This window comes from Arvicanthis niloticus, chromosome 19, assembly GCF_011762505.2.
Source record: "Arvicanthis niloticus isolate mArvNil1 chromosome 19, mArvNil1.pat.X, whole genome shotgun sequence".
Lineage (NCBI taxonomy): Eukaryota > Metazoa > Chordata > Mammalia > Rodentia > Muridae > Arvicanthis > Arvicanthis niloticus.
In genome coordinates, this window is record NC_047676.1 from 28965277 (window position 1) to 28992380 (window position 27104).

Consider the following 27104-nt stretch of genomic DNA (forward strand, 5'->3'; position numbering starts at 1 on the left):
TTAAAAGATCGTTCTAGCAGCAACATGGAAAATAAGTGTATTTTAGACCCAATTCTAAATTTGATCACAAATGTGAAGCTCTCATAAAGATGAAAGGGGATTGAATCTGAGAATTATGATACAAGTTTATATTTTGTATTTTTTATTTTTCTGCTCTAAGCAAACATTCCCTTCATTATAAAAGACGTATTTATTTTTGTTTTATGTCTGAGTACTCTGTCACTGTTTTGAGACACACCAGAAGAGGGCATCAGATTCTATTACAGACGGTTGTGAGCCACCATGTGGTTGCTGGGAATTGAACTCAGGACCTCTGGAAGGCCTCTTAACCACTGAGCTATCTCTCCAGCCCCATTTCCTTCATTATAAAAGAATAAGCTTATTCTAGTTCTTCTAGTGGAAAAAAATCTCCAAAATACAAAGAAAAAATTTTATTGTGATTAATTTTCTTCCTTGTAAATTCTCTAGGGGCCAGATTTTATTGCGAACTATTTTTTTTTTAAATTAATTCAAAATACACAGAAAAACAGCATCCTGAGATGGGACAAATACTTTTAAATAATAATAAACTTCTCTTTTGTGTTTGTTAAGCTAACAAGATACAGTCTTACTTTTCCTATTGCTATGACAAAAACACTTAAGGGAGAGACAGGGCTTACTTTGACTCACAGCTCAAAACTACAGCCCAGCGTTGTGGAGTCTTCACAGCAGCAGGAGTGTGAAGGGGCTCCTCACACTGTAGTCAGGAAGCAGAAAACAATGGATGCTGGCACCCAGCTTCCCAAGTCCAGAGAAAGGTGTACCGTTAGGTGGATCCACCCAACTCTGTTAATCTAATCTAGACAATCCCTCAGGAGCATGCACAGAGGCTTGTCTCCTTGGCAACTGTGAATTCTGTGAAGCTGACAACCAATATTAACAGCTACAGAGTCCAAACTGATAGATAAGGTTGACAGGATGAATGCACAAGATTAATGGCATTCTCCACTTGGAGAATAATACACCACTAAGCAATGAAAGTCATATAACTATTCTTTGCTCCAGTAATAACCCCTTTTGAAAAATCTTCAAAATCAACTTTAAAAAAAAAAAAGGAAAAGGAAAAGGGTTCTAATAAAACAGTACCTATGGTGGAATTATCTAAAACAGTGACAATTACTAATGACTGTTATTGGTGCTGCTCACAGTTATTAGACTGCAATTTTGTGTGAAGTGTTCTAAATCCTGGTAGAGTTTTCTAGAGTTGGAGGCTTCAGAGTTGGGTACCTTCTTTGAGCATCTAGAGTCTGCATAGGTTCTAAAATAGGGTGATGGGAAAATCTCTTGCTGTGTGTGAGCCAACTCTTAGACTAGGGTTGAACTGCAGTTGCTTTCTAGTTAGAAGATGATTAGATTGTAACTTAGAGAAACCTTAAACTACTTTTGGGAGGGCAGATGGTAAGTAAACCAAATTACCTCCTAATGGTACATTGGACCTCTGAAGTTGCTAGAGCTGACAATTTAGGAAAGGGACCATATTTCATCATTCATTGTACTCTTTTCTGAGGTGTTGGTGTTTGTTTAAGGCAGGGTCTCACCATGTAGACCAGGCTGACCTGGAACTTGCTAGGTATACAAAGTTGGTTCAAACACATAGAGATCTGTCTGCCTTTGTCTCCTAAGTTCTGGGATGGAAGGTGTGCACCCACAAGCCTGGCTACTCACTCTAATCCTACTTTAAAAAATATATTTCTGGGGCTGGCAAAATGGCTTAAAGGATAAACTGCCAAGTTTGGTAATCTGAGTCTGATCCTTGGACCCATGTGGTGGAAGGAGAGAGCAGATTCCTGCCAATTGTCTTCTGACCTCAACACATGAATCATGGTATCTATGTGCACTCAGGCCTGTGCATGCTCCCAATCCAAAATTAAACACAGTGAAAAATTTAAGAGTATAATTTCACAATTAAATAGTAAAATGTAAATATAACTTATGAATATAAACACATTTTATAATTTTAAATGAGTACATACTTAAAATACTCAATAAAAGATGAAGTGGAAATAAAGTGAGAAAGATGATTATATGTGCAAATATAAACATAATATTCACAATATAGAGTTCTTGCCATTTTGGGGGCAGGAATATGACACAATAAAAATATGTTAGTGACATAAACAATATCAGAAGACGAATGAAAAATAGAAAATATAACAAAAGATTTTCAACTTAATAGTAAAGGAAAAAGAATGAAGACTTGAAGGGAGGAAAGGATGGGGGAGAGGAAGGAAGAGAAGAAAGAAGGGGAAGGGAGGGAGAAGGAGGAAGGGGAACTATAGGAAGAGTGGAGGGGAGGAAGGAAGAGAGGAAAGGGGGAAAGGAGAAGGGGAAAGGTAGGAAGAGAGGAGGAGAGGGAGGAAGAAAGAGGAAGGGAGGGGGAAGGAAGGAAAGAAGGAAGGAAGGGGAAAGGCAGAAAATCCTTTTGATTTATCAAAAATGACTACGACTTGCTAGTATGTGTTAAGAATGGGCATTTAGGGAGAAAAGGCAGGCTGTTTAAGAGCATCGGTTGCTCTTCTAGAGGACCTGCGTTTAGTTGCCAGCACCCACATAGCATCGAACAGTTGTCTGTAAGCCCAGTCCCAGGGTATCTAACACTTTCTTCTAGTCTCTGTTGGTACTACACACACAAGTCACAGAGTTAGATGCAGGTTTTGTGGTATTATAACTTTATCTTTCTGAGGGGAGCAGTTTAAAAAATAGGTACCATTTTTTTTTTAAATAGATAACCTATTTTTGGTCCAGCAAGCTCTCTTCTAGGGTTCTATTCTGAGTCTATAACTGAACAAGAAAGTACTTGAGGATGGATACACAGGCTATTCTCTAGGATACTACTTCCTGTTAGTGAAAGTTCTAAAAACCATCTGCCTTTTAGCAGTGACTTGTTTAATAATTTACTGCTCAATTATACTGTACAACCATATAAAATAACAGACCCATCCTTTAAAGACATTAGATGTTTACAATGTATTGTTTCTCTAAAAGTGGTGCATAAAACATTATGCATCTGGCTTGATGCAGTCATACAAAACCTTATGTATATGTGAATGTATAATAAGATATCTAAAACATTGGCATCGTTTTAGAAGTGGCTAGCTATCTTTGAACTACAAGACTTCGTGTGGTTTTTATTTTCTCTTTTATAAATTTGTGAATCATTTCGATGTAGAAAGCAATGACGATGCTTATAGATTAAAATCAGACGGAAAAGTGAAAAAAAATGTAGCTCCCATGTTATTTTTGGTTGTTGTTTTGAAATATTTTATATCAAACACATGGTAGCATGTTATGCCCATGCATTTTTAATACCATCTACTAGAATGAGATCTCTCTCACCGATACATTTTACAATCCGCTCTTTACACTCAATGTTTCCTAATGAGAGAAATACTCTTGCAACACCTTCATAATTGATGTCAGTTAGGTAAAATGTGAGAGGTGGTTCATTGGAATTTGAGTATAACTATTTATTTATTTATTTATTTATTTTCATTAATTACATTTAAGAAACCTCTATTAAGGTAAATCAATTTTTATACGAGAGAGTTGTCTTGGTTTTACTCCAATTTGAAACCCCATGCCCTCCTTGACTTAAATCAGGGAGTTGGTCTGGGACTGCACTGACCACACCTGGATTGTTGCGTCCCCAGCCCAGCCACCCCCCCCCCCCCATTACTGGACTGTTCCATTTTCCTGGACAGGGAAGTTTCTTAGAAATCTAACTTTTTTAACCCCCATATCGTAAAGCGTCTTCATCATCACCAGTGTAACCAACAGAACAACTCACAGTAAGCAAACACATGCAATAATATAAGTGAGACAAAAAATGTTAAGTTGGGACCGTCTTCCTCGCTCCAGCCAGCCAGAACTCCCTCCTCGTGAAGAGCGGTTTGAGTGGAAGCTCAGGTATGAGGCAGCGCGACTTTCCCCACTCTTAACCGCTTAGGTAACTCTAAAGTTACCAAGTCTCTCTTAGTGTTACCTTCCAGACTCACCAGCCCTCATTCCATCTCTCTCTTCGTGAGTTCTGTAAAACTGTTTAAATTAATAGAGCCTTTAGTTTGGGACCTCGTCCCTGCTCAAGGGATTCAAAAGGTCGGGATTGGGTGGGCTGCGATACTACAAATAGGATAGTCAAGCTTCAAATTCCAGAAGTTGTGGACAATAAGAGGGGAAAATCTATATGCCTGGCATTTACCCCGGCAGCCCATTTGTTTCAAAGGAACAAAATTACTCTCTTTCATAGACTGACAAAGATTTGACCAGGTTCCCGGAAAGAATTAGGAGCAACATTATAGTCAGACTCTATATTATTTGTACTTTACTTATCTATAGATACACATATTCGCTTTTATGGTAGCTTATTATATAGTCATGTTCAACTAAATCAATATATTGAAAAGTAGAAGTTAAAAAGAATCTCCCACAGGCAAACAGACACAGGGTAAATCTAAAGACTAGAGAGAGCCACCTCACACAGACAACAGACAGGGCTATCCTCTTCGTACACATATTATAAATAAGATAATTTTGTTTAGTAAATTACTTTGTTGTTCTCTTAGAGAATGAAAACACACAAAGCAGAGAGAAGCTTTTGATTAAGATAATTGAAACGAAGGCCAAGAAGAAACTCTGTAGAGTCCTTACAAGAAAAGAAAAGAAAAAGTAGGTTTAATGGGAAAAAATGAATTATCCACAACTTCCTGTGTGCTTGGACTAAACACGATTTATCTCATGCTTTCCACTAAAAAGCCCAATGAGATTTTATTTCAAGAAATTTTCTCGAATATAGAAAGCTAGAAGTTACAGAGTTAAGGATGTGAGCATAAATGTTATTCTGAAATTAATGCCCCTTTTCAGATGCTGCCTCCAAATAAAGGAGTTTAGCAGTTACTTTTCTTGTCTCGTTTTCAATTTAAACAAATTAGCCAGAAAGATTAACTTTAAAGTAGTCAGATCATTAGTGATAGACTGGAAACGAAAATATAGACATTAGGATTCAGACTATTTTGTTACTCTAATGACTAAATAATTTTGTCTTTTTTCTTTTTTACCAGTGTAGATTTGAAGATGTGAAAAAATATTTATAGTTGCTTCATTTAATTTAGGTCTTAATATTAGTAATTTTTCTAGCACAAATAAGGACTGACGTTACAGTACACATACTATGTCTGTGATCATTTGAATATAGCCTAGAGAATTTTGTGTGATAATGATTTATTAAGACTCAGCCAGCCTATTTTTCCCTTTCTTAGAAATTCTTTGTGACTTGGGCCAATCACTCCAGCTTATTCATCACTGAAGGGACACAGTTGTATAACACTTGAGTCATGGCATATTAATTTCTCAGTAAAGCCAAGGCGATTTCTTGGTTTCTAATTTCAGTAAAATGGAAAGTTTCAGAAAAATCTGTGAAAGGTTGACTAGTAAATTTTTGTTGTTGTTTAGAAGAAGAGCAACATTTAAAAAAAACTCTTGGGTATTACTTAATGGCTTAAAATTTTACTTTTCAAAACATATCAGTTCTGTAGGGAAGATTATATATTTGAAATGTTTCAAAGTTAAAACTTCCCAATGATAACATGCATTTGAGTTGATTTTATGCTAGGCATTGCACTAACATTGACAATTATCAATTCCTTCCCTTTTACCCTCAGCCATGCACACCAGCCACAATTATAATTTCTAACTGCTAATGAGAATGGGGCGGAGAGAGTTCCCTGACTTTCTTAGGATAGGAAGAGTTACATATAGGTGTCTGAGCCTCACTGTGTATTTCCAAGTGAGTGCAGCAAGGTGAAAAAGCAAAACTTTCAGCCTTCCTTTCAGCACATCATCTGATATTACCAGTGACTTAATCCTTAATAAAGATGAATGTCTAATCTAGGATCGCTGGTTTGGGAATAGGCAGTGTGTAAAGAGGCCTGTGTCTGTGAGAGGGGCTTTTCCTAGGTCTCTCTATGTCTGTGGGGTTGGTTTGTTCGCTTATTTTTGTTTGTTTGTTTGTTTTATAATCGGCTTAACTTCTGCTTTTGTAATATATTGATTTAATTGAACAGGACTGAACTAAACAATAAACTATCATGAAAGTGAGTACGTGGCTTTGCAGATAAGCAAAGTGCACATAATATAGAGTATGGCCATGTGTGGTTCTGCTCCTGATTCTTACTGGGAACCTGGTGAAGTCTTTGTCAGTATATAAAAGACAGCTATACTGTTCCTCTGAAACAAATGATCTTCCATGGTCTGTCAGTTTGTCTACAGGTATTAGGTGTGATGCCTGTCAATCTAAGTATCACTTTAGCTGTGTGTGTGTGTGTGTGTGTGTGTGCTTACTGAGATTGAATTAAGATTTAAACTATTTGAGGGTGCTCTTTAGTTTCTAATTTAAAATTTGTTGGTAGGAGTGCTGTGGAAATGGCTCAGTGGGTAAGAGAGCTCATTCCGCAAGTGAGCATGAGGGTCTCAATTCAGACCCTTGCACCAAATTAAAAAAAAAAAAAAAAAAAAAAGCTGGGAATGTTCCCACATGGGTCTGTAGCTCCAAGTGCTGGGAAGAAGCAATAGGAGAGTCACTGTGCCTTGCTGGCTGCCAGCCTAAAGCAGGGTAAGAGACCCTGTCTCAAAGGAATGGGTGGGCAATGACAGAACAGGATGCCCAGCATTCTTTCCTGGCTTCCACATGTGTGTGCATGCCTGGCACATACATGTATACGTATATATGCATATGCATGTGTATGTATATGTATGTGTATGTATATGATGTATATGTATATGATGTATATGTATATACATACACACACACACACTGGATAATTTAGGGGTTGTACTTTAGCCTTGAGATTTTATTAGTCTAATAAAATCTAGCAGGTAATTTTAAATTACTTTTAAATTCTCAAACTATAAAATGTGGACAGGTTTCTGTTTCAGAAAAGTTTAATCTGATTGGACTTAGCAATGTCTCAAGGTAACTTAATCTTTCTTTCAGTTGGTTGCTCTTGGCCAACTACAAAGACTGGCTACAGAAAACATGAGGAAAAAATAACTTTGAATCCACATTACAGACAACATTTTCTGGTTCTTTCTGACCAGCTTTTAAGTGATAAAATTGTTGTTATGGATTATTATTTTTCTAGTTTTACACAATATTATTATTGGTTTTCTGTAACAATATCTTTTTGTTTGTTTGTTTTTTGTTTTTGTTTTTGTTTTGAGACAGGGTTTCTCTGTGTACCCCTGGCTGTCCTGGAACTCACTCTGTAGACCAGGCTGGCCTCGAACTCAGAAATCTGCCTGCCTCTGCCTCCCAAGTGCTGGAATTAAAGGCATGTGCCACCACTACCCAGTTAACAATATCTTTTAAAGATACAGTATATTTCTTTAAAGACTCAGTTGATAGACATTTAAGTCTTTGTTTGATATTGTAAGCAGTGCTTATTATATCAATCCTTTTCTTATGAGTTTTTATAAGATATTTGTTCAAAAGTATTTCCTGTGGCCAGTTATATGGCTCAACATGTAAGAGCACTTGCCACCAAGTCTGAAGACCTGAGTTCAAACCCAGGACCCACATGGGAGAAGGAGAAAATGGTCTCCCACAAATTGTTCTCTTCTATTCACATGCATGTTGTAGCATATATATATGTTATATATAGTTGCTAAAAATAAAATAATCATATCTGGAGTAATATCAATTTGCCAAAAATAATATAGTTTTAAGTGAGTTGTTGGGTTTCCCATTTTAAAACTCCAGATTTTCTAATTTACTTTGAATGTAATGTGAGAATCTAGATTCTTTTATGTTCTTCAATTGGGGTAGTCATTCTGTAGTTATCAAACATATTCTGTTAGGTGCTGGCAAGCTATATATGGTCCCTGCTTAGTGGAATTTACAGTTTAGTGTATAGACAACATAAATAAAACATTCACATCATAGTATCTAAATACAAATTGAGGTAAGTTGGCTAAAGGAAAAAACTTGTGTGTACACCGGCTTGGTAAAAACTAACGTTGTTCCAAGATCAGGAAAGATGACTAAGCAGGTGGAATAAAGCAACAAGGCAGAGATGGATGGAGACCAGGCTGGAGAGGCTGTTAAAAACACACCATGTGGAGCCTCGAGACTTATTGAAGGATCTTATCTCTATCTTTAAAGTGAGCCATTGAAGAGTTTTAAGCAGCAAAATTACATTATCAAATTTATGTTTGGAAAAGATCATTGTGACAGCAGGAGAAAGTTAGGGGCGAGGGGAGTATCACTGTGGATGCCAGAAGCACAGAGTAAGCAGTTCCAGAAATGGTAGGTGAGATTGATGGCAGCCATTTTGTTCATATCCTGAGTTCCGTTATCTATCCAAATCTATAACTGTAAATAATTCAGCGTTTTTCACATTTAAAAATTTAAGGACTTCGGCTGCAATTATTTACTGAGGAATTATAACTCCATACGACCAAATTGGTGTTTCTGGAAATAAATATACAAAATCAACAGATACTTAGAAGATAAAATGAAGAGGTAAGGCCATAGCTCAGTGGTAGAGCATTGGCTTAGTGTGCAGGAGGGCCTGGGCTGAATACCCAGTCAACAAGGCCATCTCTGTCCCTCTCCCCAACCCTCCACAAACCTACAAATTAGAAGGAAGAAGGGAGGATATAGACTTTAAGGTTTGGGGGCATTTCTTAACATTATGTATTAAATACTCTATCACTCCCTTTGGCTTATGTAATGAAGCTTCTTCCAAAACCGTCTGTAAACCCCTAAGGTAATGATATTGTGATTATTTTAGTTTTACAATGTTAATATTTAGAGAAAGTAATTCTCACCATCTACAATTCTTCTTTTGAGAAGTATCTTTGTCTTTTATGGTTTACAATTTTAGAATCGTTTTCAACTTCTATGGGGAGGGAGTTGTAAATAATTAACCCATGAATAGTTCTTCAAGGCTTTTCTAGCTGTATGGTTTTACAAAGTTCTCTCTGTAGAGTTCACAGACTTCTTGTTGTGATTAGAGTTCTAACTAATAGGTCTTGTGCTAAAAATAATGCATTAGTTACTTCATTTTCCTGCAGTAAGACTAGACTGTGAAATCTTGGAAGAGTTACACTGATGCTACTTCAGATCTAAAATTTATGGTTATTAAATAATCACACTTACTATTTTAGATTGAAACAGTCTCTTGTAGTTCTGCCTGACCTTGAACCTGGTATGTAGAGGAGGTAGGCTTTGAACTTCCAATCCTCCTGGCTCCAACTCCTGAGTCCAAAATTCTGAGAATATAAATGTCTGCTACCATACCACCTATGTTTTTGTTGTTTCTCAGTAGAGGGTAAACCCCACTGTTTCATGCATACTATTCATGCATACATATATTGCGAGAGCCCTCTTTTTACTTTTTATTTGGAGACAAGGTTTCATTAAATTTCTCAGGCTGCATCTGAACTTTTCTATATCACAGGCAGGTTGAGAACTTGATCAGAAGACACCTCCTGTCTCAACATCATAGTAGCTGGGATTACAAGTCTGTGCTAAGAAACCCTAAGAACCAAACTTTGCCTAAGTCCAGGTATTTAGTGCAACTATATTCTGTTGGATGCTGCAAGGAAGGTATTGGCATTCACTGAACTTGAGCCTGTGGAAAAAAAATTAAAGAGCTGATGGATTTGTGAAGGAACTGGTTATTAATATTCCAATCAGAACATGAGAGATAGGTAGACATTACTTGGCATGTGAATTTTTGTCCCATTCCAGAACTGCCCTGTATGGAATAGGATCACAGGATGGAAAGAAGAGATGAGCCATTTGCTAGAAATAAAGTCTGAATTTCAAAATAAATTCACAAATTTTCATTAGGTTGAATTATGCTCGAAGTTTCTGCAGCTGAGTTTAGTGTTTGAGTTTTCTAAGGATCTGCTTTGTCAACATGCTTCTGCTTCAAGAGCAACTGATTGAATCGAAAGCAAACCCTGCTCACCAAGAATGTAGAGTTGCTGGGACATTGAAGATGAGTATATATAGCACACAGGGCTCTGTGGCTATTCTCTTGCATTATTTGAGCCTTCCAAACATGGTCATATATAGTCCCTTTCTTGACCCATGGAAGACAAACCCAAGAATCACTCTGAGTGTGAACCTGGATTGACTGGAATTCAGATTGGCTCTATGTGTATGAAGTCCTTGTTTGGCTCTCACCACTTTTATTGAGATAGAATTAATACAGTGTACAACTCAACCTCTTAAAGGGTACAACTCACTGGGATTTTTTCCCCATCACTGCAATTTGAGAACATCTTCATAATCTCAAAAAGAATACCTGTAGCTTATCTCCCCCTCCACCCCCACCCCTGTCTTGACAACAGTAGCTTTAAACTGTCACTAATTTGCTTTCTCTCTGCTGTATACAATGCTGTGCTGTCTACATAGGTCACTCTCTTGCCAGTTCATGGCAATGAAAGGAATCATACAGTGTACAAAGTTTTGTGAGTAGCTCCTTTCACTTAATGTGTTCCGTGAGGATTCAACAGTGTTGCAGTGTGCCTGTGCTTCGGTCCTTATGGTAGAGCTATGCCACATGTTGTTTATACACATTTGTTGATTCAGTCAGTTGTTTTCACTTCTGGTTAGTGTCAATAACGCTGCATTGTTTTTACACAACTCTATGTAGACTCACCTATTCATTTCTCTAAAATTGCTTGGTCACATGGAACTAAATGGTTATCATTCAAAGAAGTGCCATACTGTTCTTCAAACTAGGTACACTATTCGGATTCCTAAGGTAGTACCTGAGGCTTTCGGTTTCTCCACATCTTTGACAATACCTTTAATCTGTAGTGCTGCCATCACATTTCTTACTCCACGTCATGTTCTTATTGGATATTTGAATGCTTTCACCTCTCTTTCTTGGGGTGTGGATAGCCCTTGAAATATAAGATTTTGATGGTGCCAGTGTGAACTTGAGTAACTGATGCATTTGTTTTCATAGTTAAGACTCCTTTGCCAAATCCAAAGTCATAAAGCTTTCCCTAGTTTCTTCTGATAGTTTCATAGATTTTGATTTTATATGTCATTGATTTTTTTGAGTTGCTTTTTGCAAATGGTGTGAGGGAAGGGTCCTGGTCTTTAAATATTGCTATTCAGTCATGCTAATGCCACTTGTTGAACAGCACCTTGGTTCTTTAGCAAGAGCTTATCTTCTGTAATGTCAACATTGCCTTCAAAATTAACTAGTATTTGCCTTTGATTTGCATATATGCAAATTATATATGCAAATCATGGTAACATGCATATATATATAATATGCTACATTGCTGATTTAGCTATTTGGACAGTGCTTTAGAATACTACATAACTAAATACTTTAAATAGATAATTGACTATAATTCAAGTTTTATATAATTTAAAACATGTGGCTATCCATGAACTTAAAATATTATGTGTGGGGGTGTACATGTCATGGTGTGTGAAGGGAGGTCAAAGGACAACTTTATGGAGTCATGTTTCAAGTTTCTCCATCTACCGTCCATTGATTCCCAGAACAGAACTCAGGCCTGCAGATCAAGTGCAATTACTACCGAAACATCTCACCAGCCTAGCTACATGACTTTTTGATTGTCATGGTTTACTACTTAAGAATGGAAACCTCTATAATATGGCCCAATCTTCACTTCCACTCTTGTTCTAATCCCTTTTACCACTAGGCAACAGGAACAGTCAGAGCCATGAGTTTATCTTTGATTTGAAAAAGCCAAACTATTTGGAGAGGGTGGAAACTAACAGTGACCGACAGGGTAGCTGTCACATGAGGGCTGGCAGCAAGAGAAACAAAGCCAAGAAATAACAGAAGGAAGTAACAGACAGGGGGATGTGCAGACTGGATTGTAAATAAAAACTCAAGACTAACTGCAAAGTTAGGAAGGTGTAGCTAAATTGTTGTTAATCTCTTGCTTTCTTAGGAAATCCACTTGTTTTCCTGATCTTTTGTTTTCAGCCAAAATGTAAGACACAGTAACTGAGTAACTTCCAGTTCCAGGTGATGGAAGATTTTGCAGGTTCTTGATTAGAGCCCAGCATCTGAAATATTTGAATGAATACAATAAGTAAAAAGTCCTTCCAGAAGGTTTTTTTGTTTTTTTGTTTTGTTTTGTTTTATCGAAACAGGGTTTCTCTGTGTAGCCCTGGCTGTCCTGGAACTCACTCGGTAGACCAGGCTGGCCTCGAACTCAGAAATCCACGTGCCTCTGCCTCCCAAGTGCTGGGATTAAAGGCGTGCGCCACCACCACCCAGCCTTCCAGAATGTTTTAGAGAGAAAATAGTGGGTTATTAAACCATAGCAAGTATCCCTTAAACTTCTTACCTCTTCTTTTTATAAACTGTGTTCAACCCTGTATCTTCAATTAGCACATGGATGAAGATAACGCCTATTTCTGTATCTAGTTATTTCCTGGATATCTACATGCATCCCCAACTACCTAGCCAGTCAACACACACCTCAAGTTTAACTTTTCTTCTTTCTTTCTTTCTTCCTTTTTGGTTTTACGAGACTGAGTTTCTCTGTGTAACAGTCCTGGCTATTCTGCAACTCACTTTATAGACCAGGATGACCTCTGCACTCACAGAAATCCGCCTGGATTTGCCTCCCAAGTGCTGGGATTAAAGGCATTTGCCACCACACATGGCTAAGTTTAACTTTTCTAACATCAAATTTATTCTCCCTGCTCTAAGCCTACACTTAATCCTATGTCTCAAGTACACGCTGATCATCCCCAGCAGTGGTTCTCAACCTTCTGAATGCTGGGACTCCTTACTACAGTTCATGTTGTGGTGACCCCAAACCATAAAATCATTTCATTGCTACTTCATAACTGTAATTTTGCTACTATGATGAATCACAATGTAAATATCTAATATACAGGGTATCTGATATGTAATCCTAAAGGGGTCGTGACTCACAGGTTGAGAACCACTGATCTAGCATGCTAAGACTGCAGAGTCAGCCTTACACTAGACTTCCTCATCCTTTCACTTACATATTCATTGATTTGTCTTTGATTCTATCTTATCAACTCCTCCTGCTCCCCCTCAGCTCTGTTTTAATAGCCTGGCCTTCATAAGTGATTTGAACATATAAGTACATTAATTTCTTATTGATTCTCCTTTCTCCATCCTCTTTCACCTTCTATTTTTCTTCCCATTGCTTAAGCAGTTTTTGTTTGGCTTGGTTGCTTTAATTGAAATTACAAAAGCAATATAGTCATAACAAGTTCAGGTGAAAAAGCGTTATGTTAAAGAAAGTAACAACTGGCTTCCTATTTTGCAATTGTATGTAACTTCTAGGTTTGCCACTCTTTCCTTATCCTGTCTGGATAATGTAACCAGCAAGTCTATTGTTACTGTGCAGTTACTCTAAAATGCAAAGTTTTCAAATTTACCTGAGGGAGGAAAGGCAATTCTTTTAGACTAGGTAAGAGTACCACATCTCAGCCTCTTTAATTTCTTATATCCGAACTTGTTTTCAGATGATAACTTTCTATGATAACATAGATTTTTATGTTTTGTCTCTTCATTAGAATAACTGATTTAGTCCCCACTTCCCTGTCAATGACTTAGAAATTATTCAATGACATTAAAAAGTTACCATTGTTGCAAAGCTTTATTAAAACCTTCATTAGCTACAGTAATTTCACAGTACTTCTGATGCAACTTATTGTTTGTTTTAAATGTGTTGGATAATAATTTGTCAGCTATATGAGGAAAAAACCAATTACTCATTTCCCATTTACTGTTTCTAGGACATCAGTGGTTCTCAACCTTCCTGATGCTGTGACCCTTTTAATATAGTTCTTCATGTTGTGTTGACACCAATCATAAAATTATCTTGCTGCTACTTCATAACTGTGATCTTGCTACTGTTATTCGTAACAGTATATATCTGATATGTGACTCCAAAGGGATGGCAGGTTGAGAACCACTTTGCTACATGGATGTTGCACACGTACTCAGTGACTGCACAGGCTACAGCTTCATAATACTGTTTTATCTCATCTTCTTTATTGTTATTATTTGAGACAAGGTCTTAACTCTGTAGTTCAGGCTGGCCTTGAACTTCCGATTGTTCTGCCTCAAGTGCTGTGATTACAGATGTGCATCTCTACACCAGTCTTGTCACACAAAACCCTGCATCTTCCTAGTCTGGATCTACAAGTCCACATTTTCACAGTATTTTTTCCCTTAATACAATGGTCCTCAAAATAGAGAATTAGACTTGAAGCACTCCTTAAAGAGCTAGCATTCACAACTATGATGTTCTTACAGCAATACTATAGCTAGATTTAATGTAAATACAAATTAAACATGAGGCTTTACCAATTCTGAATTCCATGCTACAATCAACATTCAAAAATTTTAAAGCTGGTAAATTTTTAAAAAATACTTTTGCAATGCATCATTTATACCTCTGCAAAAATAAGTTTTCAATTATCTTTGCATGTATAAAGTATTGTCAAATACTAAGAGGTCTTCTGTTTAATACTTATCCTTCTCCTTACATCAAGTAGAAGTTTTGAAAAATGTCTGGATGTATACGAGAAATCTAATGCATGTTGATATCAGGATTAAAGCAAGGCATTACAGACAATACATTCAACAGATGACTTTAAAAGCAGTGAAGGAAGACAGAGAAGTGGTTACTAAGACCAATGTTAATGTTTTCTCATGTGGGTTCCAGGTACTGATCTCAGGTGTATTCTACAGAGTTAACTCTTCAGCCCTATGTGTTTCAAAGATATTTCAAATATCTGAGGAGCAATGCTTAAAACAGATAACAGCATTTCTGTTGTGGGTACACGTCTGACTAAACTTTTGTGTTTGATTTTTTTTAGGGAAAAAAGGTTCTATACTCCCACTGGAAGTCACTATATTGATATTCCTGATGTTGCCTTTAGTATGTCCAGAATAAGACAAGGTATGAACTATTTCCTTACCTTCTTGTTTTTTTGGTTTTTTTGTAAGTGTAGTTATAGTCTGTACCAAATTATTAAGTAAAAACTAGATAAAACATATGTACACTATGTATTCTGAAATACTGATTGAAGTGATAAAAATATTTTATTAGACTTTTATATATATTAAGTTTGCAATAAATATGGTTCATAATTAATATGGTTCTTGCCACTTCATTAATGTACTTATTAAAAGACCACTCTAGTGATTTTTTTATGTGAAGCACTAGAAAAATGTTAAATATGATTTTAAAAGGGTTAGGGTATTCATATAATTTTTTAGCTCATACTCATCACAATCTGTATGAAGGAACCATATGTGCTTAACCAGGAATATGGGGGCGGGGGGAGTACCAAATTCCTGTAGGAAGGGACATGAGTTTTGTTTCAGACTCACTGCCATAATTCAAACAGACTGACTACCAGTTACATATACAACAGTATACTATAACAAAGCATTACAAGAGAACTGACTTCAAAACACTCCACCAATACTATCTCTAGCTCCAATGTGAAATGATCTTCAAAGTGTCATTTCCTCAGAATTGGTGGCACATACTGAATTCATACAAATGTCCAAATTTTCAATGCCATTAAGTTTTACTGAATTTAAGATTTTGTCTAGTTTATAATAAAAAAGTAGTTTATAATAAAAAAGTAGTTTATAATAAACTAGTTTATAATTAAAAAAGAAGTTTTGTAGGATAGTAGTTAAGAGCTCAAGAAGTATATTTTCTAAATGAATAAATACAAGTTAACATACCTTTGTCTAAAACTTGCCTGGATTCATTATCTGAAAGTTCAGATAGCATTTCTGCAAGAGAATATTGGGTAAGTGGTCAGGCTACCAAAATTCAGTTCATTCTTCAGCCTAACAGAGTTTGGGTCTTTAAGTTTATTTTGATGCAGTTAGTTAAAAACCCAGGTCTTAAAGTTCTACTTGAAATAATAACAAATAGATCGTACTTGTTCATGGAACATATAACTACTTATTAGGCGTCTGGAGGTCCCTACGAGACCTTCAAAGCTTTCCCTTATCATTGTAACACCTGCAAATAAAGTCTTAGAAACCTAGTATTACATTGTTGTTTATAATGGATAATGAAGTCTATTTTCAAATTTCATTGTGAAAAAACACTTCATTGTAATAATACTCTAACAAAATGTATTTTGCTCTAAGTGTATATAAAAATCAACAAGCTTTTGATCTAGCTGTTTGCATTTTACAATGTTTCTATTTAGAAATCAATTTCAACTTTAAACACAAAATACTAAGAAATGTTGACTCTGACACCTGCATAGCAATTTTGTCATGGCTAAGAGTTTGTTTTCTCTCTGTTCACCACAGCCTGGAATACTGTGGCATTTCCACGCCTGTATTCCGATTTAAGTTGTGTCTGCTTCATTGTTGGTCCTCTCTGCTTTGTTTTGATTTACATTTTAACCCTCAGAGCAAAAAGAAACTTAGTATCTTGATGTTTGCACATTTTGTAGCCGTAGTTTTAAACATCTGGTTTTAAAAAGACTGTCTTTTATGCTATTTTTCCTTGAGCTGTTTCTAATTTAATCAGAAATGTAAAATTGTTGAACATAAAAATGTTTGGGTCCACATATATTTTTTTTCACAATTTGCTCCCTATATGGTAATTTTGAAGGTTAACTATGTCAGTATAGCCACATCTGACACACTAGTAGCCTTTGTCTCTGCTTTTTGCTAAACAGAACAGCTGCCACAACAGTTAAATTCAAAACAGGAAGTCATGTGGTCTTCCTAACGCTTGCCTTTCAAGGGCGACTCACTCCCCCTGCTGGTTAGTAGTAGAATTATTGGTGAAACTTCAGAGCACATAGGCTTTGGTCCAATTGGACCATTATATCTCTAATAAAACTTACGCTTAGCTACTTTAAAAAATGTAGGATTTAATGTATCTGTCACTGGAAGGAATCCAGTATTAGCAGCTTTAAAAAAAACTTCTGTTTTGGTTAGGTTTTGAAACAGGTTCTTGACATGTAGCACACACATGTACTCTAAGATATGGTGAAAACCAGCACCTTTTGAGTCTCGTAAGTAAACCACAACAATATAATACTGAAATCTGTATAGAGTAAATGAGATGAAAGGATAAAATGTTTACATCTTATTAAAAATCTCAGCATGATATAATCCTTATTTTCTTGGGGGTTATATATTTTTTCATTATATACTTAATTCCTTTTTAAAATTCTTTATGCAATTTTAATCACATTTATGTAAATAAACAATAAGTTGGGTAGCAAATCAAAGTTAATTATTTAAGAAATTATTTGCTTATGCTATACAGAAACCCTCATTGAATAGTTTTTTTGAATGGAAACAAGTTTATTAAAATGTATCTTATTCTTATGATAATTATTCTGTAAAAGATAGCAATTCATTTTCTTATGAAATATGGGTATAAAAGTTAAGAGAAATTGGGAAGGAATGAAACAGAAACCTTACATTTGTTCCACATTTATTATTTTGCTATATTAAATGTTAGCTTACAAAATGCACCAAAATAGAGTAGATCCATCAAGAAAATGCTTTTTTCTGTGAAGCTTGAATCATAATTCACACTTTTTATCAACATTTTTATTACCTTGAAGATGCCTTTCTGAACAGAGTATCAAGTCTCCTTTAAAATATCTATTGTTCTGCTAAATTTCACTATTTCATAGGCAACACTCTAACACTTCCTTTTTATATTTTCTGGGGGGGAATATTAACTAAACTTTGTTTTTTTTAAAGAAACACAAAAGGAAAAAAATTCCCCTTTTGCTTATAACTCACAGTAAGAAATATAGTTTAAAAAATAACCCAGTAAAATACACACATATAAACAAGGTAAATATTTATTTTAAAATACAAGAGCTGTGTGGTGGTTGTGCAAGTCTTTAATCCTAGTACTCGGGAGGCAGAGGCAGGTGGATCTATCTCAGAATTCAAGGCCAGCCTGGTCTACAAATCAAGTTCCACGATAGCCAGTTTAAGAGAAATCCTGTCATGAAACACCAAAATTAGACAATAACAACAACAAAAAAAAATCCACCTTTACCATGTCTGATGCACTTAGATTCCTATTTTCAATAACTATGCAGTCACATTTTTATGTCACATTAATTTTATGACTTTCTGATAATGTATTTAAATTTCAGATAAACATGCCTGGCCAGCAGGTACTCTGATAAAAAGCCAACCCAGCCCAGAGAACAGTGAAAACAACTCTTAGAAGCTCCCTCTTATCTTCTGTAGATAGTACAAATTTTAAACACATCTTCCATTCTTCCTTCATAGATAAAATCACTCTTAAACCAGTGATAGTCAAGATTAGATCAGGACAAAGTACAACTATAGTTCAACTCTCCAGTTCAAATCCAGGATTTGTGTGGTTCCATGCAGATTAGGCTTTCATAAAGATTTATAACTTTATATTGAAATATTTCAGAAGAACACTTATGAAACTTAGTATAAGACATAATTGGCTACCCTAGTTTAGAAAAACAAGTAGCTATACACATAAAAAAAAAAAAGTAAACTGGTTAGGATACATGACTATCTAGAGTTAGTGAAAACTCTTAATTATAAGTAGGATTAATGAGAGGCCAAAGTTTACCCTTAAACTATGGTAAGTAAAAACAAATAAAGATAGTCACAGGAGAAAATTTCACCTCTATAATTTTATTAAAAAAATGGATAAAGTACATCAAACTGTTTCCATAAATATTGCCATAAATTGAATTAAGGCAGTTACTTCAAAACCCTGAAATGAGGTGAGGTGAGGAGTAAGCCTTTATTTAATCCCAGCCCTCCAGAGGCAGAGGCAGAGGCAGAGGCAGGTAGATCTCTGGGTGTTTAAGGCTACACTAGTCTACATAGTGAGTTTCTGGCCAGATCTAGAGTGAGACCATTCCTCAAAAAGCCAACAACAAAGGACATACAAAAACACACTAAAATGAGGCTAGAGAGGTGGGTTAGCAGTTAAGAGTGTTTCCTGATCTTCCAGAGGTTTGGTTCCCAGCACCCATAGCACCTACCCCAGGCAGTACACAACCACTTGTACTCCAACTTGAGGGCTACAACTCTTGTCTGGCTTCTGAAGCCACCCCCCCCCCCCCCCCAATGCAAAACAGCTTAAAACAGTAGCACATTTTAGTAACAGTAACATTTAATAAGTAGTAACATCTATAAACTGTTAAGTCTTCTTGACAATTTTAAGTTCTACCCTCAAAATCAGTATCCTTAATTCTTCACCAAAGTTTAAGTCATCCTAAATCTAATTTAGTTGTCCTAAATACAAGATAATTTTGAATCTATTTAAAATAATCTATGAGACACACATACACTATTTGCTTTTTATTTGGTGGCTTCTCCCTTTTAAGCACATGTTCCTACTAAAGATAAGTACATAAATAAGACTTATTGTCAGGCATAGTGAAAAGATAATTTTTAAAAATTCTTTACTCTTAGCCCTTTAAGGCAAACTGCAACTATCTTGAAGATATTCATTAAAATATATATTTATAAAATTCATCTGCTTTACCAATTTTTTGGTAATGCCATAAATTTTAAAATATTTAAATAATGTTGTATTCCTTCTGTAATTCATTGATTAAAAATACAAATGGAAATATATATGAACATTTTCAGCAGATAACAGAGTCAAGAATCTCACTCCCTTAATTCAAGGTGCAAAAGTCAACTGATTTTAAAGACAAAAATGTAGAAGCAAAACAAGCTAGTCTCGTAGAGAAAGACAGGTATTAAGCAAACAGACAACAAAATCAAGAAAACATCACTATCAGAGTAACTGAGTCTATGGAAGATCTCAGTCTGGAGCCACTGTGGTGGTGCAAACTGAGACAGAAGGATGGAAGGATCAAGGCCAGCCTGCACTATCTAGTGAGGGGCTGTCTCAAAACAAGGAGGATCTTAAATTTAGGCAAGCAAAATACTGATTCTGTGAAGAAATACTCATAAACACTGAAATTATTTAATTCTGTTATTGGAAAAACCTTCAAAGTAAGTGAGCCCTTGCCAGCTTTCATTCCTTATTTTATATGAGGCGCCTAGAAAAGAGCAAATTAGCACCTAATAACTCTTCAATAGGTTTGAGGGAATAAATTAAAGTTATTAATTTTAGGTGTTGGGAGATTGCTCAGTTGGTAAAATAAAAACATGAGGACCTGATTTCAGTCCCCAGCAAGCTGGACATGGGAGTGAACACCTGTAATCGCAGCACTGGGGAAGCTAAGAGGTGGATCCCTGGGAATTTTAAAGTAGCTAGTTCATTCTTATCACAGATCCCCTCGTCCCAGGAAGAAACCTCTTAAAAAGTAAGGCGGGCATCTTCTGTCACATACGTGTACACTCTCACACATAAACATGCACACACAAAATTATATTAGTTTAGATTAAATGCGGAAATCATGCCAAGATTTTGTATCAAACAGCATATCAACTGTCTTTATTGAAGCATGCAAAACCACTAGCTCACCAGTAACATTCAAGCGAGTAGACAGGAGGATACGTATGTCTGCTTCCGTGGGGAAATGGACACTGGCATTTTGAAACTTTGTAAGGAAGATTCTAAGCCACTTTAAGTTACTTAAATCTGTTCTCAAAATTAATTAATACCGAGCAGATTATTGACTATTCCAAATAATAATTATTTATGGTAATGGGTATAAAATAGCTACTAAAACAGTATTCCTGTCTAAAAATTCTGTAAATGTAAAAAAAAAAAAAAAAAGAAACAGAACTAAAGCCTTTACTGTACAGCTTCTACTGCTATATTAAATTTATAAGACCTACTCTTCCAGCTACTAGGAAACAAAATTTCTTACATTTGTATTTTTCAAAATCCCCTTTCATTAGTGAGTACACCAAGTCCTACAATAAGGTAAGTAGATCTAAGGAAACACCAACCCCAATGGTGAATAAAATACCAACACTAGGCTTACCCTCGTCTTTCACAGAAACCTGTATTCCAGAAAACTTAAAAAGCCCTATAGCTTTTGCTTTGACAGCATAATTAAGTAGTAACCAAAGTACCCATGCATAGTCCTTTATACGAGGCTCACTAACCTCTGAAACACACACCCTCTGAATCACAGTGCCTGGCATACATTATGTCACCAATAAATAGTTGCTGAATGAACTTTTCCAGTAGTGCTGTATTTGAGCTGAGCCAACCAAATTCTTAGACTTCGGTTCAGTCAAAATAGCATGTATTTTGCAAGGGGGGGGGGGCCCACAGGATTAAGAATGCAGTTTTGTGAGTCACTAGAGCAATATGAATTAGCCCACTAGGGGTAAGGCCACGTGATTAACAAATGCCCTGGCTTCTGCCATGTCATCTAGAGAAACCTAAAAGCAATCATCTCTATGAGCTTTCGAATGTCTGAAAGAGAGCTTTCTCCTGACCTCCAATAAACTTACCTCGGTTCCATCTATACATTTTTCCAGTTTTCACCATCTTTGATAAAAGTTCTGTTAGGTATATGTAAACTCAGATTAAAGGGCAGAGTTCAGAAATGAGGGAGGAGGGTGTCAGAAGCATCCACAGAACACCTGCGAAGGAAAGCTAAACTTCATTTCCGGAAGCCCTGAAGGCTACTGGGGAAAGAGTTAAGACAAGATAGAAAGCCCCGAGGATAAAAAGAAAACGACGCCGCCAACCTGGAAGGTAAACAGACGCTCTGGAGGCACCCAGGTGACAGCTGAGCGAAACCCTGATGACGAGGGCGCCCTAAGTCCTATGGGCACTCTGGGGAAAGGGACCTCGGAGGCATGGCGAGGCTTAGTTCTATTGCACGGATACCAAGTCCGGACTTTTTCCCCTCACTTGCAGGACTCCTTGGGCCGAAATCCCGCCCCGACTTACTCCCTCTGGTCGCGATAGTCATCTAGTGTCAGGAGAGCAGGAATGACAAAATCTTTAACACCTCACCCCTAGTGACTTCTAAAGTAAAAGAATAACCTGTAGGCGAGCTGTCCCATACTTCTTGCACATCTGTGCAAGTAAACGATTGACGCTGACAACTTTATTTAAAAAAAAAAATAGCACGGTTCCTCCTGAGTAAAATCCGCTTACCTACTGGCACTTTTTACCTGAAGAATTAGCCCCCTTACAATTTATACAAAAAAAAAAAAAAAAAAAAAAAAAAAAAAAACAAAAAAAAAAAAAAAGAAGAAGAAGAAGGAGAGAGAGAAAAAAAACTGTGTGGCAATGAAATGCCCTCTTGTTTTACAGTAAGACACTACAAACGGGCACGGTACTGTATGCGTATTCACATTTTATACTCCAGCCTTGTCCAGAGCCTCAGAGTTTTCAGACAAAAAGAGGAAAACGACGTTTTGAAGTGCGCCAGGCTCCAGTGCCCGGCGTCCGGATGGCCTGGGCTCCACCCACACCTAGACCGCAGCGCCAGAGCGACCCGCTCCTCGCTCGCACAGCGTCGCCTACAGGCCTTATCCCGACTACCAGGGAGGCATCCAAACCATCGCCACAAAAAAAAAAAAAAAAAAAAAAAAAAAAAAAAAAAAAAGGCAAGTCCAGCAGCACCGGAGTATTTCCAGAAATTAATGCACAGCCACCACGATCACGATTCCAACTCAGCCAGGCTGGGAGCCTTCACCTCCGAGGATTGTGTTCTTCGCAGAAATAACACAGACAGATACAGGGTCCGGCCGCTTCCAGGACTTGGGGGGACGTTCGATCCATCCATCACAGCTACAGGAACACCGTTTGAAAGGTGCACGGTCGGCATCCACCAGAGCTCGTCTTCCCCGGGGCTGCGAGTCAGGGATGCCCGCGAGTCAGGGAGAGCAGCGCGGCCTCGGCTCGCCGCCTTCTGGGGCCTATGAGGCCCGGAGCGCCTGAGAGAGGGAGATCCCGGTCTCACGCCATCACACCGGACCAGTGCCGTCGCCTCCAGGAAAAAAAAAAAAACCGAGCCGGCCACCGGAGCAGCGGCGTAGACGCCGCCTTGCAGGAGCGACACCACAGGCAGCATCCACGGCCGTCCGGAGCAGGACGAGGGCACGGGGAAGGACCGCCGCTGCCACTGCCGCTGTCGCTGCCGCCGAGCCTCCGGGCCCGCGGGAGCCGGCGCGCTGAGGCAGAGCCGCGAGCCCGAGTGGCGGCGGCGGCAGCGGCAGCAGCAGCGGCGGCCGCGGCGGCGGCGGCGGCGGTGGCGGAAGTGGAGTAGGGAAGAGGGGGTGGTTGTTAGTGTTTGGCGCCGGCGGAGGGAGTCATTCCTGCAGCTGCACTTCCGGTCGGCATTTTGTTCTGAGAGGGAGAGACGGAACGAGAGAGAGAGACACACACACAGGGCTCCTTCCCCCCGCCCGCCCTCCCCCCCCTCCCTCCGTCGGTACCGACTCACCCGACACCACCAAGCCGCAGGGAGGGACGCCCCCGCCGACAGGAGGATTGGTTCCTGGGCCCGCGGCGATGCCCCCCCGGTAGCTCGGGCCCCCGGTCGGGTGTTTGTGAGTGTTTCTATGTGGGAGAAGGAGGAGGAGGAAGAAGAAGCAGCGATTTGTCTTCTCGGCTGGTCTCCCCCCGGCTCTACATGTTCCCTGCACTGAGGAGACGGAAGAGGAGCCGTAGCCACCCCCCCTCCCGGCCCGGATTATAGTCTCTCGCCACAGCGGCCTCGGCCTCCGCTCGGATTCAGACGCCGATTCGCCCAGGTAAATTCCTGCTCTTTATTTCGGCGGCGGCGGCGGCGGCGGCGCCGGCGCCAGGTCCTCAGCGTTTCTCCTCCTCGCTCCCCTCCCCGCCGTTTCCTCCAGCGGCCCCAGGTCTCTTCCACGGGGCGAGTCGAGAGTTCGCTCCTCTCCGGCGGCAAGCCACCCTGGGTGGCGGCGGTTTTTTTTTTTTTTTTTTTTTTTTTTTTGTACCCTCTCCCGGCCGGCTTCGGTGACGGGGACCGGGCTCCTGCCGGGCGGCCGGGGAGGCGTAGGCCCGGCGGAGAGTGCAGGCCGCGGGCCAGCGGAATCTACTTGAGCTCGGGGATTAGGAGAGCTCCGGGCTGAGCGGAGCGACTGCTGGTCGGTGACAGGCCTCGCCCGGGAGAGGAGCCGTAGCTAGTGAGGAGGCGGAAACAATACAACTATCAGCAAATGTGCCCCGATCGTCCCCATATTTACAACTTTCCCGGTCCGGGAGTGGGGAACGTCCCAGTGAAACAAACAACCCCCCTTCTTCCCCCTGTGACCCCATGAAGGGAGGAAGTAGTTTCAGTTAGTGAAACAAATGTAAATACTCAGACACGGGCTACAGTGGTAATTCTCTGCAAAACTTGTTTGGACGTTGGAAAGTTAATGAAGACTCGTTTTCTTTGTAAAAGGATTAAACCGTCCACATGTATATTTAATATAGAAAATCATAGCGTTGTGCACACTGCACATCCTCGCCCAGGAGCTTTTATGTTGTTTGACAGTGTGTGTTGCACATGGACTTTTTATTCAAAGACTAAGTATAAAGAACTTGACAGGTTTACTCCGACACTTTGTATTTGTATCTGTTATGTAAGGATAATTTTAAATGACTACATAAAACTCACTGATACTTTTTAGCCTAAACGTGTGCTCAAGAATACAAAGAATTCAAAGTGTTTTGAGTTTATGCCGAGATAAGGATGAAACCTGTTTTCTTTCAAAGGATAGAAGTTAGGTTACACTTAGAATCTTTGGGAGGTTTAAAACACACATACACACACATAGAAGGTGCCATCCTTTCTTGTCAGGGCAGATCTTAGTGAGTCCCAGGATTGTCATTGGCTGTTTGTACCATGATGTTTGACTGTGTAATGAGCGAGGTGTCATTTTAATAGGTCAAATGTATCTGTAAATGCTGGAGAGAAATATCAGTTCTGTATATTAACAAGTTCTAGTTCACGAGTAAGTTAGATGTTGGGAGCTTGTTTCTGGCGGCTTTAGCAATGGAAGTTGGTGTGAGACGGAAATACCTTTTTAAAAGTCCTTAGACTTACAAATTGCCCAGAAAAAGAAATGTCCCGTTTGATACTTTGTTTCATATTCGCTGAGGGAAAACTCATTTGTGAAAAGGACGCAACACTGCTCAATAAGGTCCCTTCTTTTAATAGTAGTGGTTAAAATATTGGTTTAAATATTCTGTGTCTTAAGTTTTTGTCACTATAAAGTAAGTAACTTTTCTGCGGGTTATTTTTGAGTATAACATGCTGCTTACAAAAAGTTGCTCCACCTTTCCTGCAAACGTATGGATAAATGTTAAAAAGAGTGAAGTTAATATAGCTGTCACGTACTAGGCATGTTTTTAATGCTATAAATCCGTGTAGTAGTCAGTAGCGTGTCCGTGATTTGTATTGGTCGGGGAGCAGTTTGAATTTTAAAAAGCCTGAAGCTCCTGCTGAGCCCCAATCCCGGCCTCCCTCCCTCCCACTAATCTCCCATTCCTGTCTTTGTGCTGCCTGCTCCTGTTAGGCTCTGTTTGCTACGGGGCCTCAGGCCTACGGGGGTGAAGGCGGGTGTGTGGTGGGGGTATGCCAGGAGGGAATGCTGAAGTGAGGAAGACTTCCCGTCTTGAGAAAGCAGTTTGGTGTTTGGGGGCGGGGGCATGTAAAGGGTTGGGTAAAGGCGTCATTTAAAAAAAATGTTTTAAAGGCTCTTTTCAACTTTTATTTGAACTGTATGTCAAGGGATGAACTTATTTCCATGAAAGATAATGGGAAAAGAGTTGTTCTTGCGTAGTTCTCATAAACAGAAGCAACTTTATTTACAGTTTTATAAGTTAATAGAAGCCTTATGCAGACGTGTTGATCAGTCATAGATATTAGATATGTGATCGACATAGTTTTTCTTACGTCTTTGGAATTAGGTTACAGTTAGTCCTTTTCTCTCTTTATTATCTGAGTTCTACATATTTTGTAATTGGTAAGTAATGTTCAGTTAATGATGCTTTCATAAAATAGTGTAAACAGTTCTTTAAAGTAATTTGAAAATATTTCTGTTTGGCTCAGTTTAATTTAAATAGATTGTTTTTAAAAGGGAAAACTCAGTCTTTGAACTTTTTGGATAATTTAGTTGGCGAGAACAATTTATGTTTCATGAAGGATTATGGGTAATCTATTGCATGCCATCTGCATTGGTTGACATACTCACCAGTGAAAACCTTGTGCTGCCCTTCCTCCCTTTAATCCAGTGAAGATATACAAACACTAAACATTCCAGTAATTTAATAATTCTAGTTAGAGTATTTGGAGAAATATTCTTAATATACCTAATGTGTTCCTAGTATGTCTAACTTCAACTCTGTGGCTTAATGTTTTTCTTGAGTGTGGAGTTACCAATAACTTGTATAACTTGGAAAGAAAAATAATTTTAATGTAAATAATGAGACTCTAGTAAATCAAAGTTAAAATTAAATACATAATAACTTGAGCATTTCTAAGAAATGTGTTGGGATGCTTTCTAAAGCCATTCATCCATCTGCTTACTGACTATATTTGAATGTACTTTGAACCTGTACTAGAAATTATTTTACTGCTGCCTACATTTAGGAAGAAAAGGAGTGGTGCATTTGAAAGAAAGATTGAAGTTTTTCAGTAGAGATGAAAAGTGAAGATTTTTACTTTTGTTTATGTTTATGGTCATAAACAACTTTGGTTTTGCATAGTGATTGTTATTAAATTTTAAAATATGAGCAGAACCATACCAGTTGGTGTGTGAAAGTTTCTTTATTTTAACCAGACCACTGAACTAAAGAATGCACTTTAAAGCCTTCCTATTAATTTCTTATTTAATTATCTATACTAATCTATCATCAGACTATCATAAAAACATCTGACATGTCTGTATTAGATTTTGACATAGTCTATTATTCTATTTTTACTTTCTCAGGGTAAGACATAACAAAATTAACAAACTAACTTTGTGTTTTAGTGTTAGTTTAACTCTATTGCTGATTAAGAAAAGAATAATTTGAAAGTATTAATAAAAATTTAAACTAATATTTCACTTTTATATTGACTCATTGGGAGGTCTGGGGTAAATTCCTTTCAG

The 27104-nt window shown here is 38.1% G+C and overlaps 3 protein-coding genes across 4 annotated transcripts in view; 2 read left to right on the forward strand and 1 right to left on the reverse strand.

Annotated features, from left to right (window-relative positions):
- Nucleotides 1-624: 624 nt before the first annotated feature.
- LOC143435061 (uncharacterized) overlaps nucleotides 625-27104 on the forward strand; it is a 53333-nt gene continuing 26853 nt past the window's right edge. Inside the window, exons 1-4 of the mRNA XM_076916134.1 lie at nucleotides 625-799; nucleotides 3898-3945; nucleotides 4602-4704; nucleotides 14915-14997. Coding sequence (XP_076772249.1) covers nucleotides 625-799; nucleotides 3898-3945; nucleotides 4602-4704; nucleotides 14915-14997 — 409 coding nt within the window. The remainder of the gene's footprint in view (nucleotides 800-3897; nucleotides 3946-4601; nucleotides 4705-14914; nucleotides 14998-27104) is intronic.
- Nucleotides 22546-25099, reverse strand: LOC143435054 (uncharacterized). Its single transcript, XM_076916122.1, has 4 exons — nucleotides 25055-25099; nucleotides 23972-24146; nucleotides 23441-23758; nucleotides 22546-23343 (listed from the first exon to the last, which is right to left on the reverse strand). The coding sequence occupies exons 1-4, from the start codon at nucleotides 25097-25099 to the stop codon at nucleotides 22655-22657; spliced, it is 1227 nt and encodes a 408-aa protein (XP_076772237.1). The 3' UTR covers nucleotides 22546-22654.
- Nipbl (NIPBL cohesin loading factor) overlaps nucleotides 23346-27104 on the forward strand; it is a 165646-nt gene continuing 161887 nt past the window's right edge. For both annotated transcript variants that reach the window (XM_034523436.2, XM_034523437.3), the window contains exon 1: nucleotides 23346-23750. The gene's annotated coding sequence lies outside the window, so the exon portion shown is untranslated. The remainder of the gene's footprint in view (nucleotides 23751-27104) is intronic.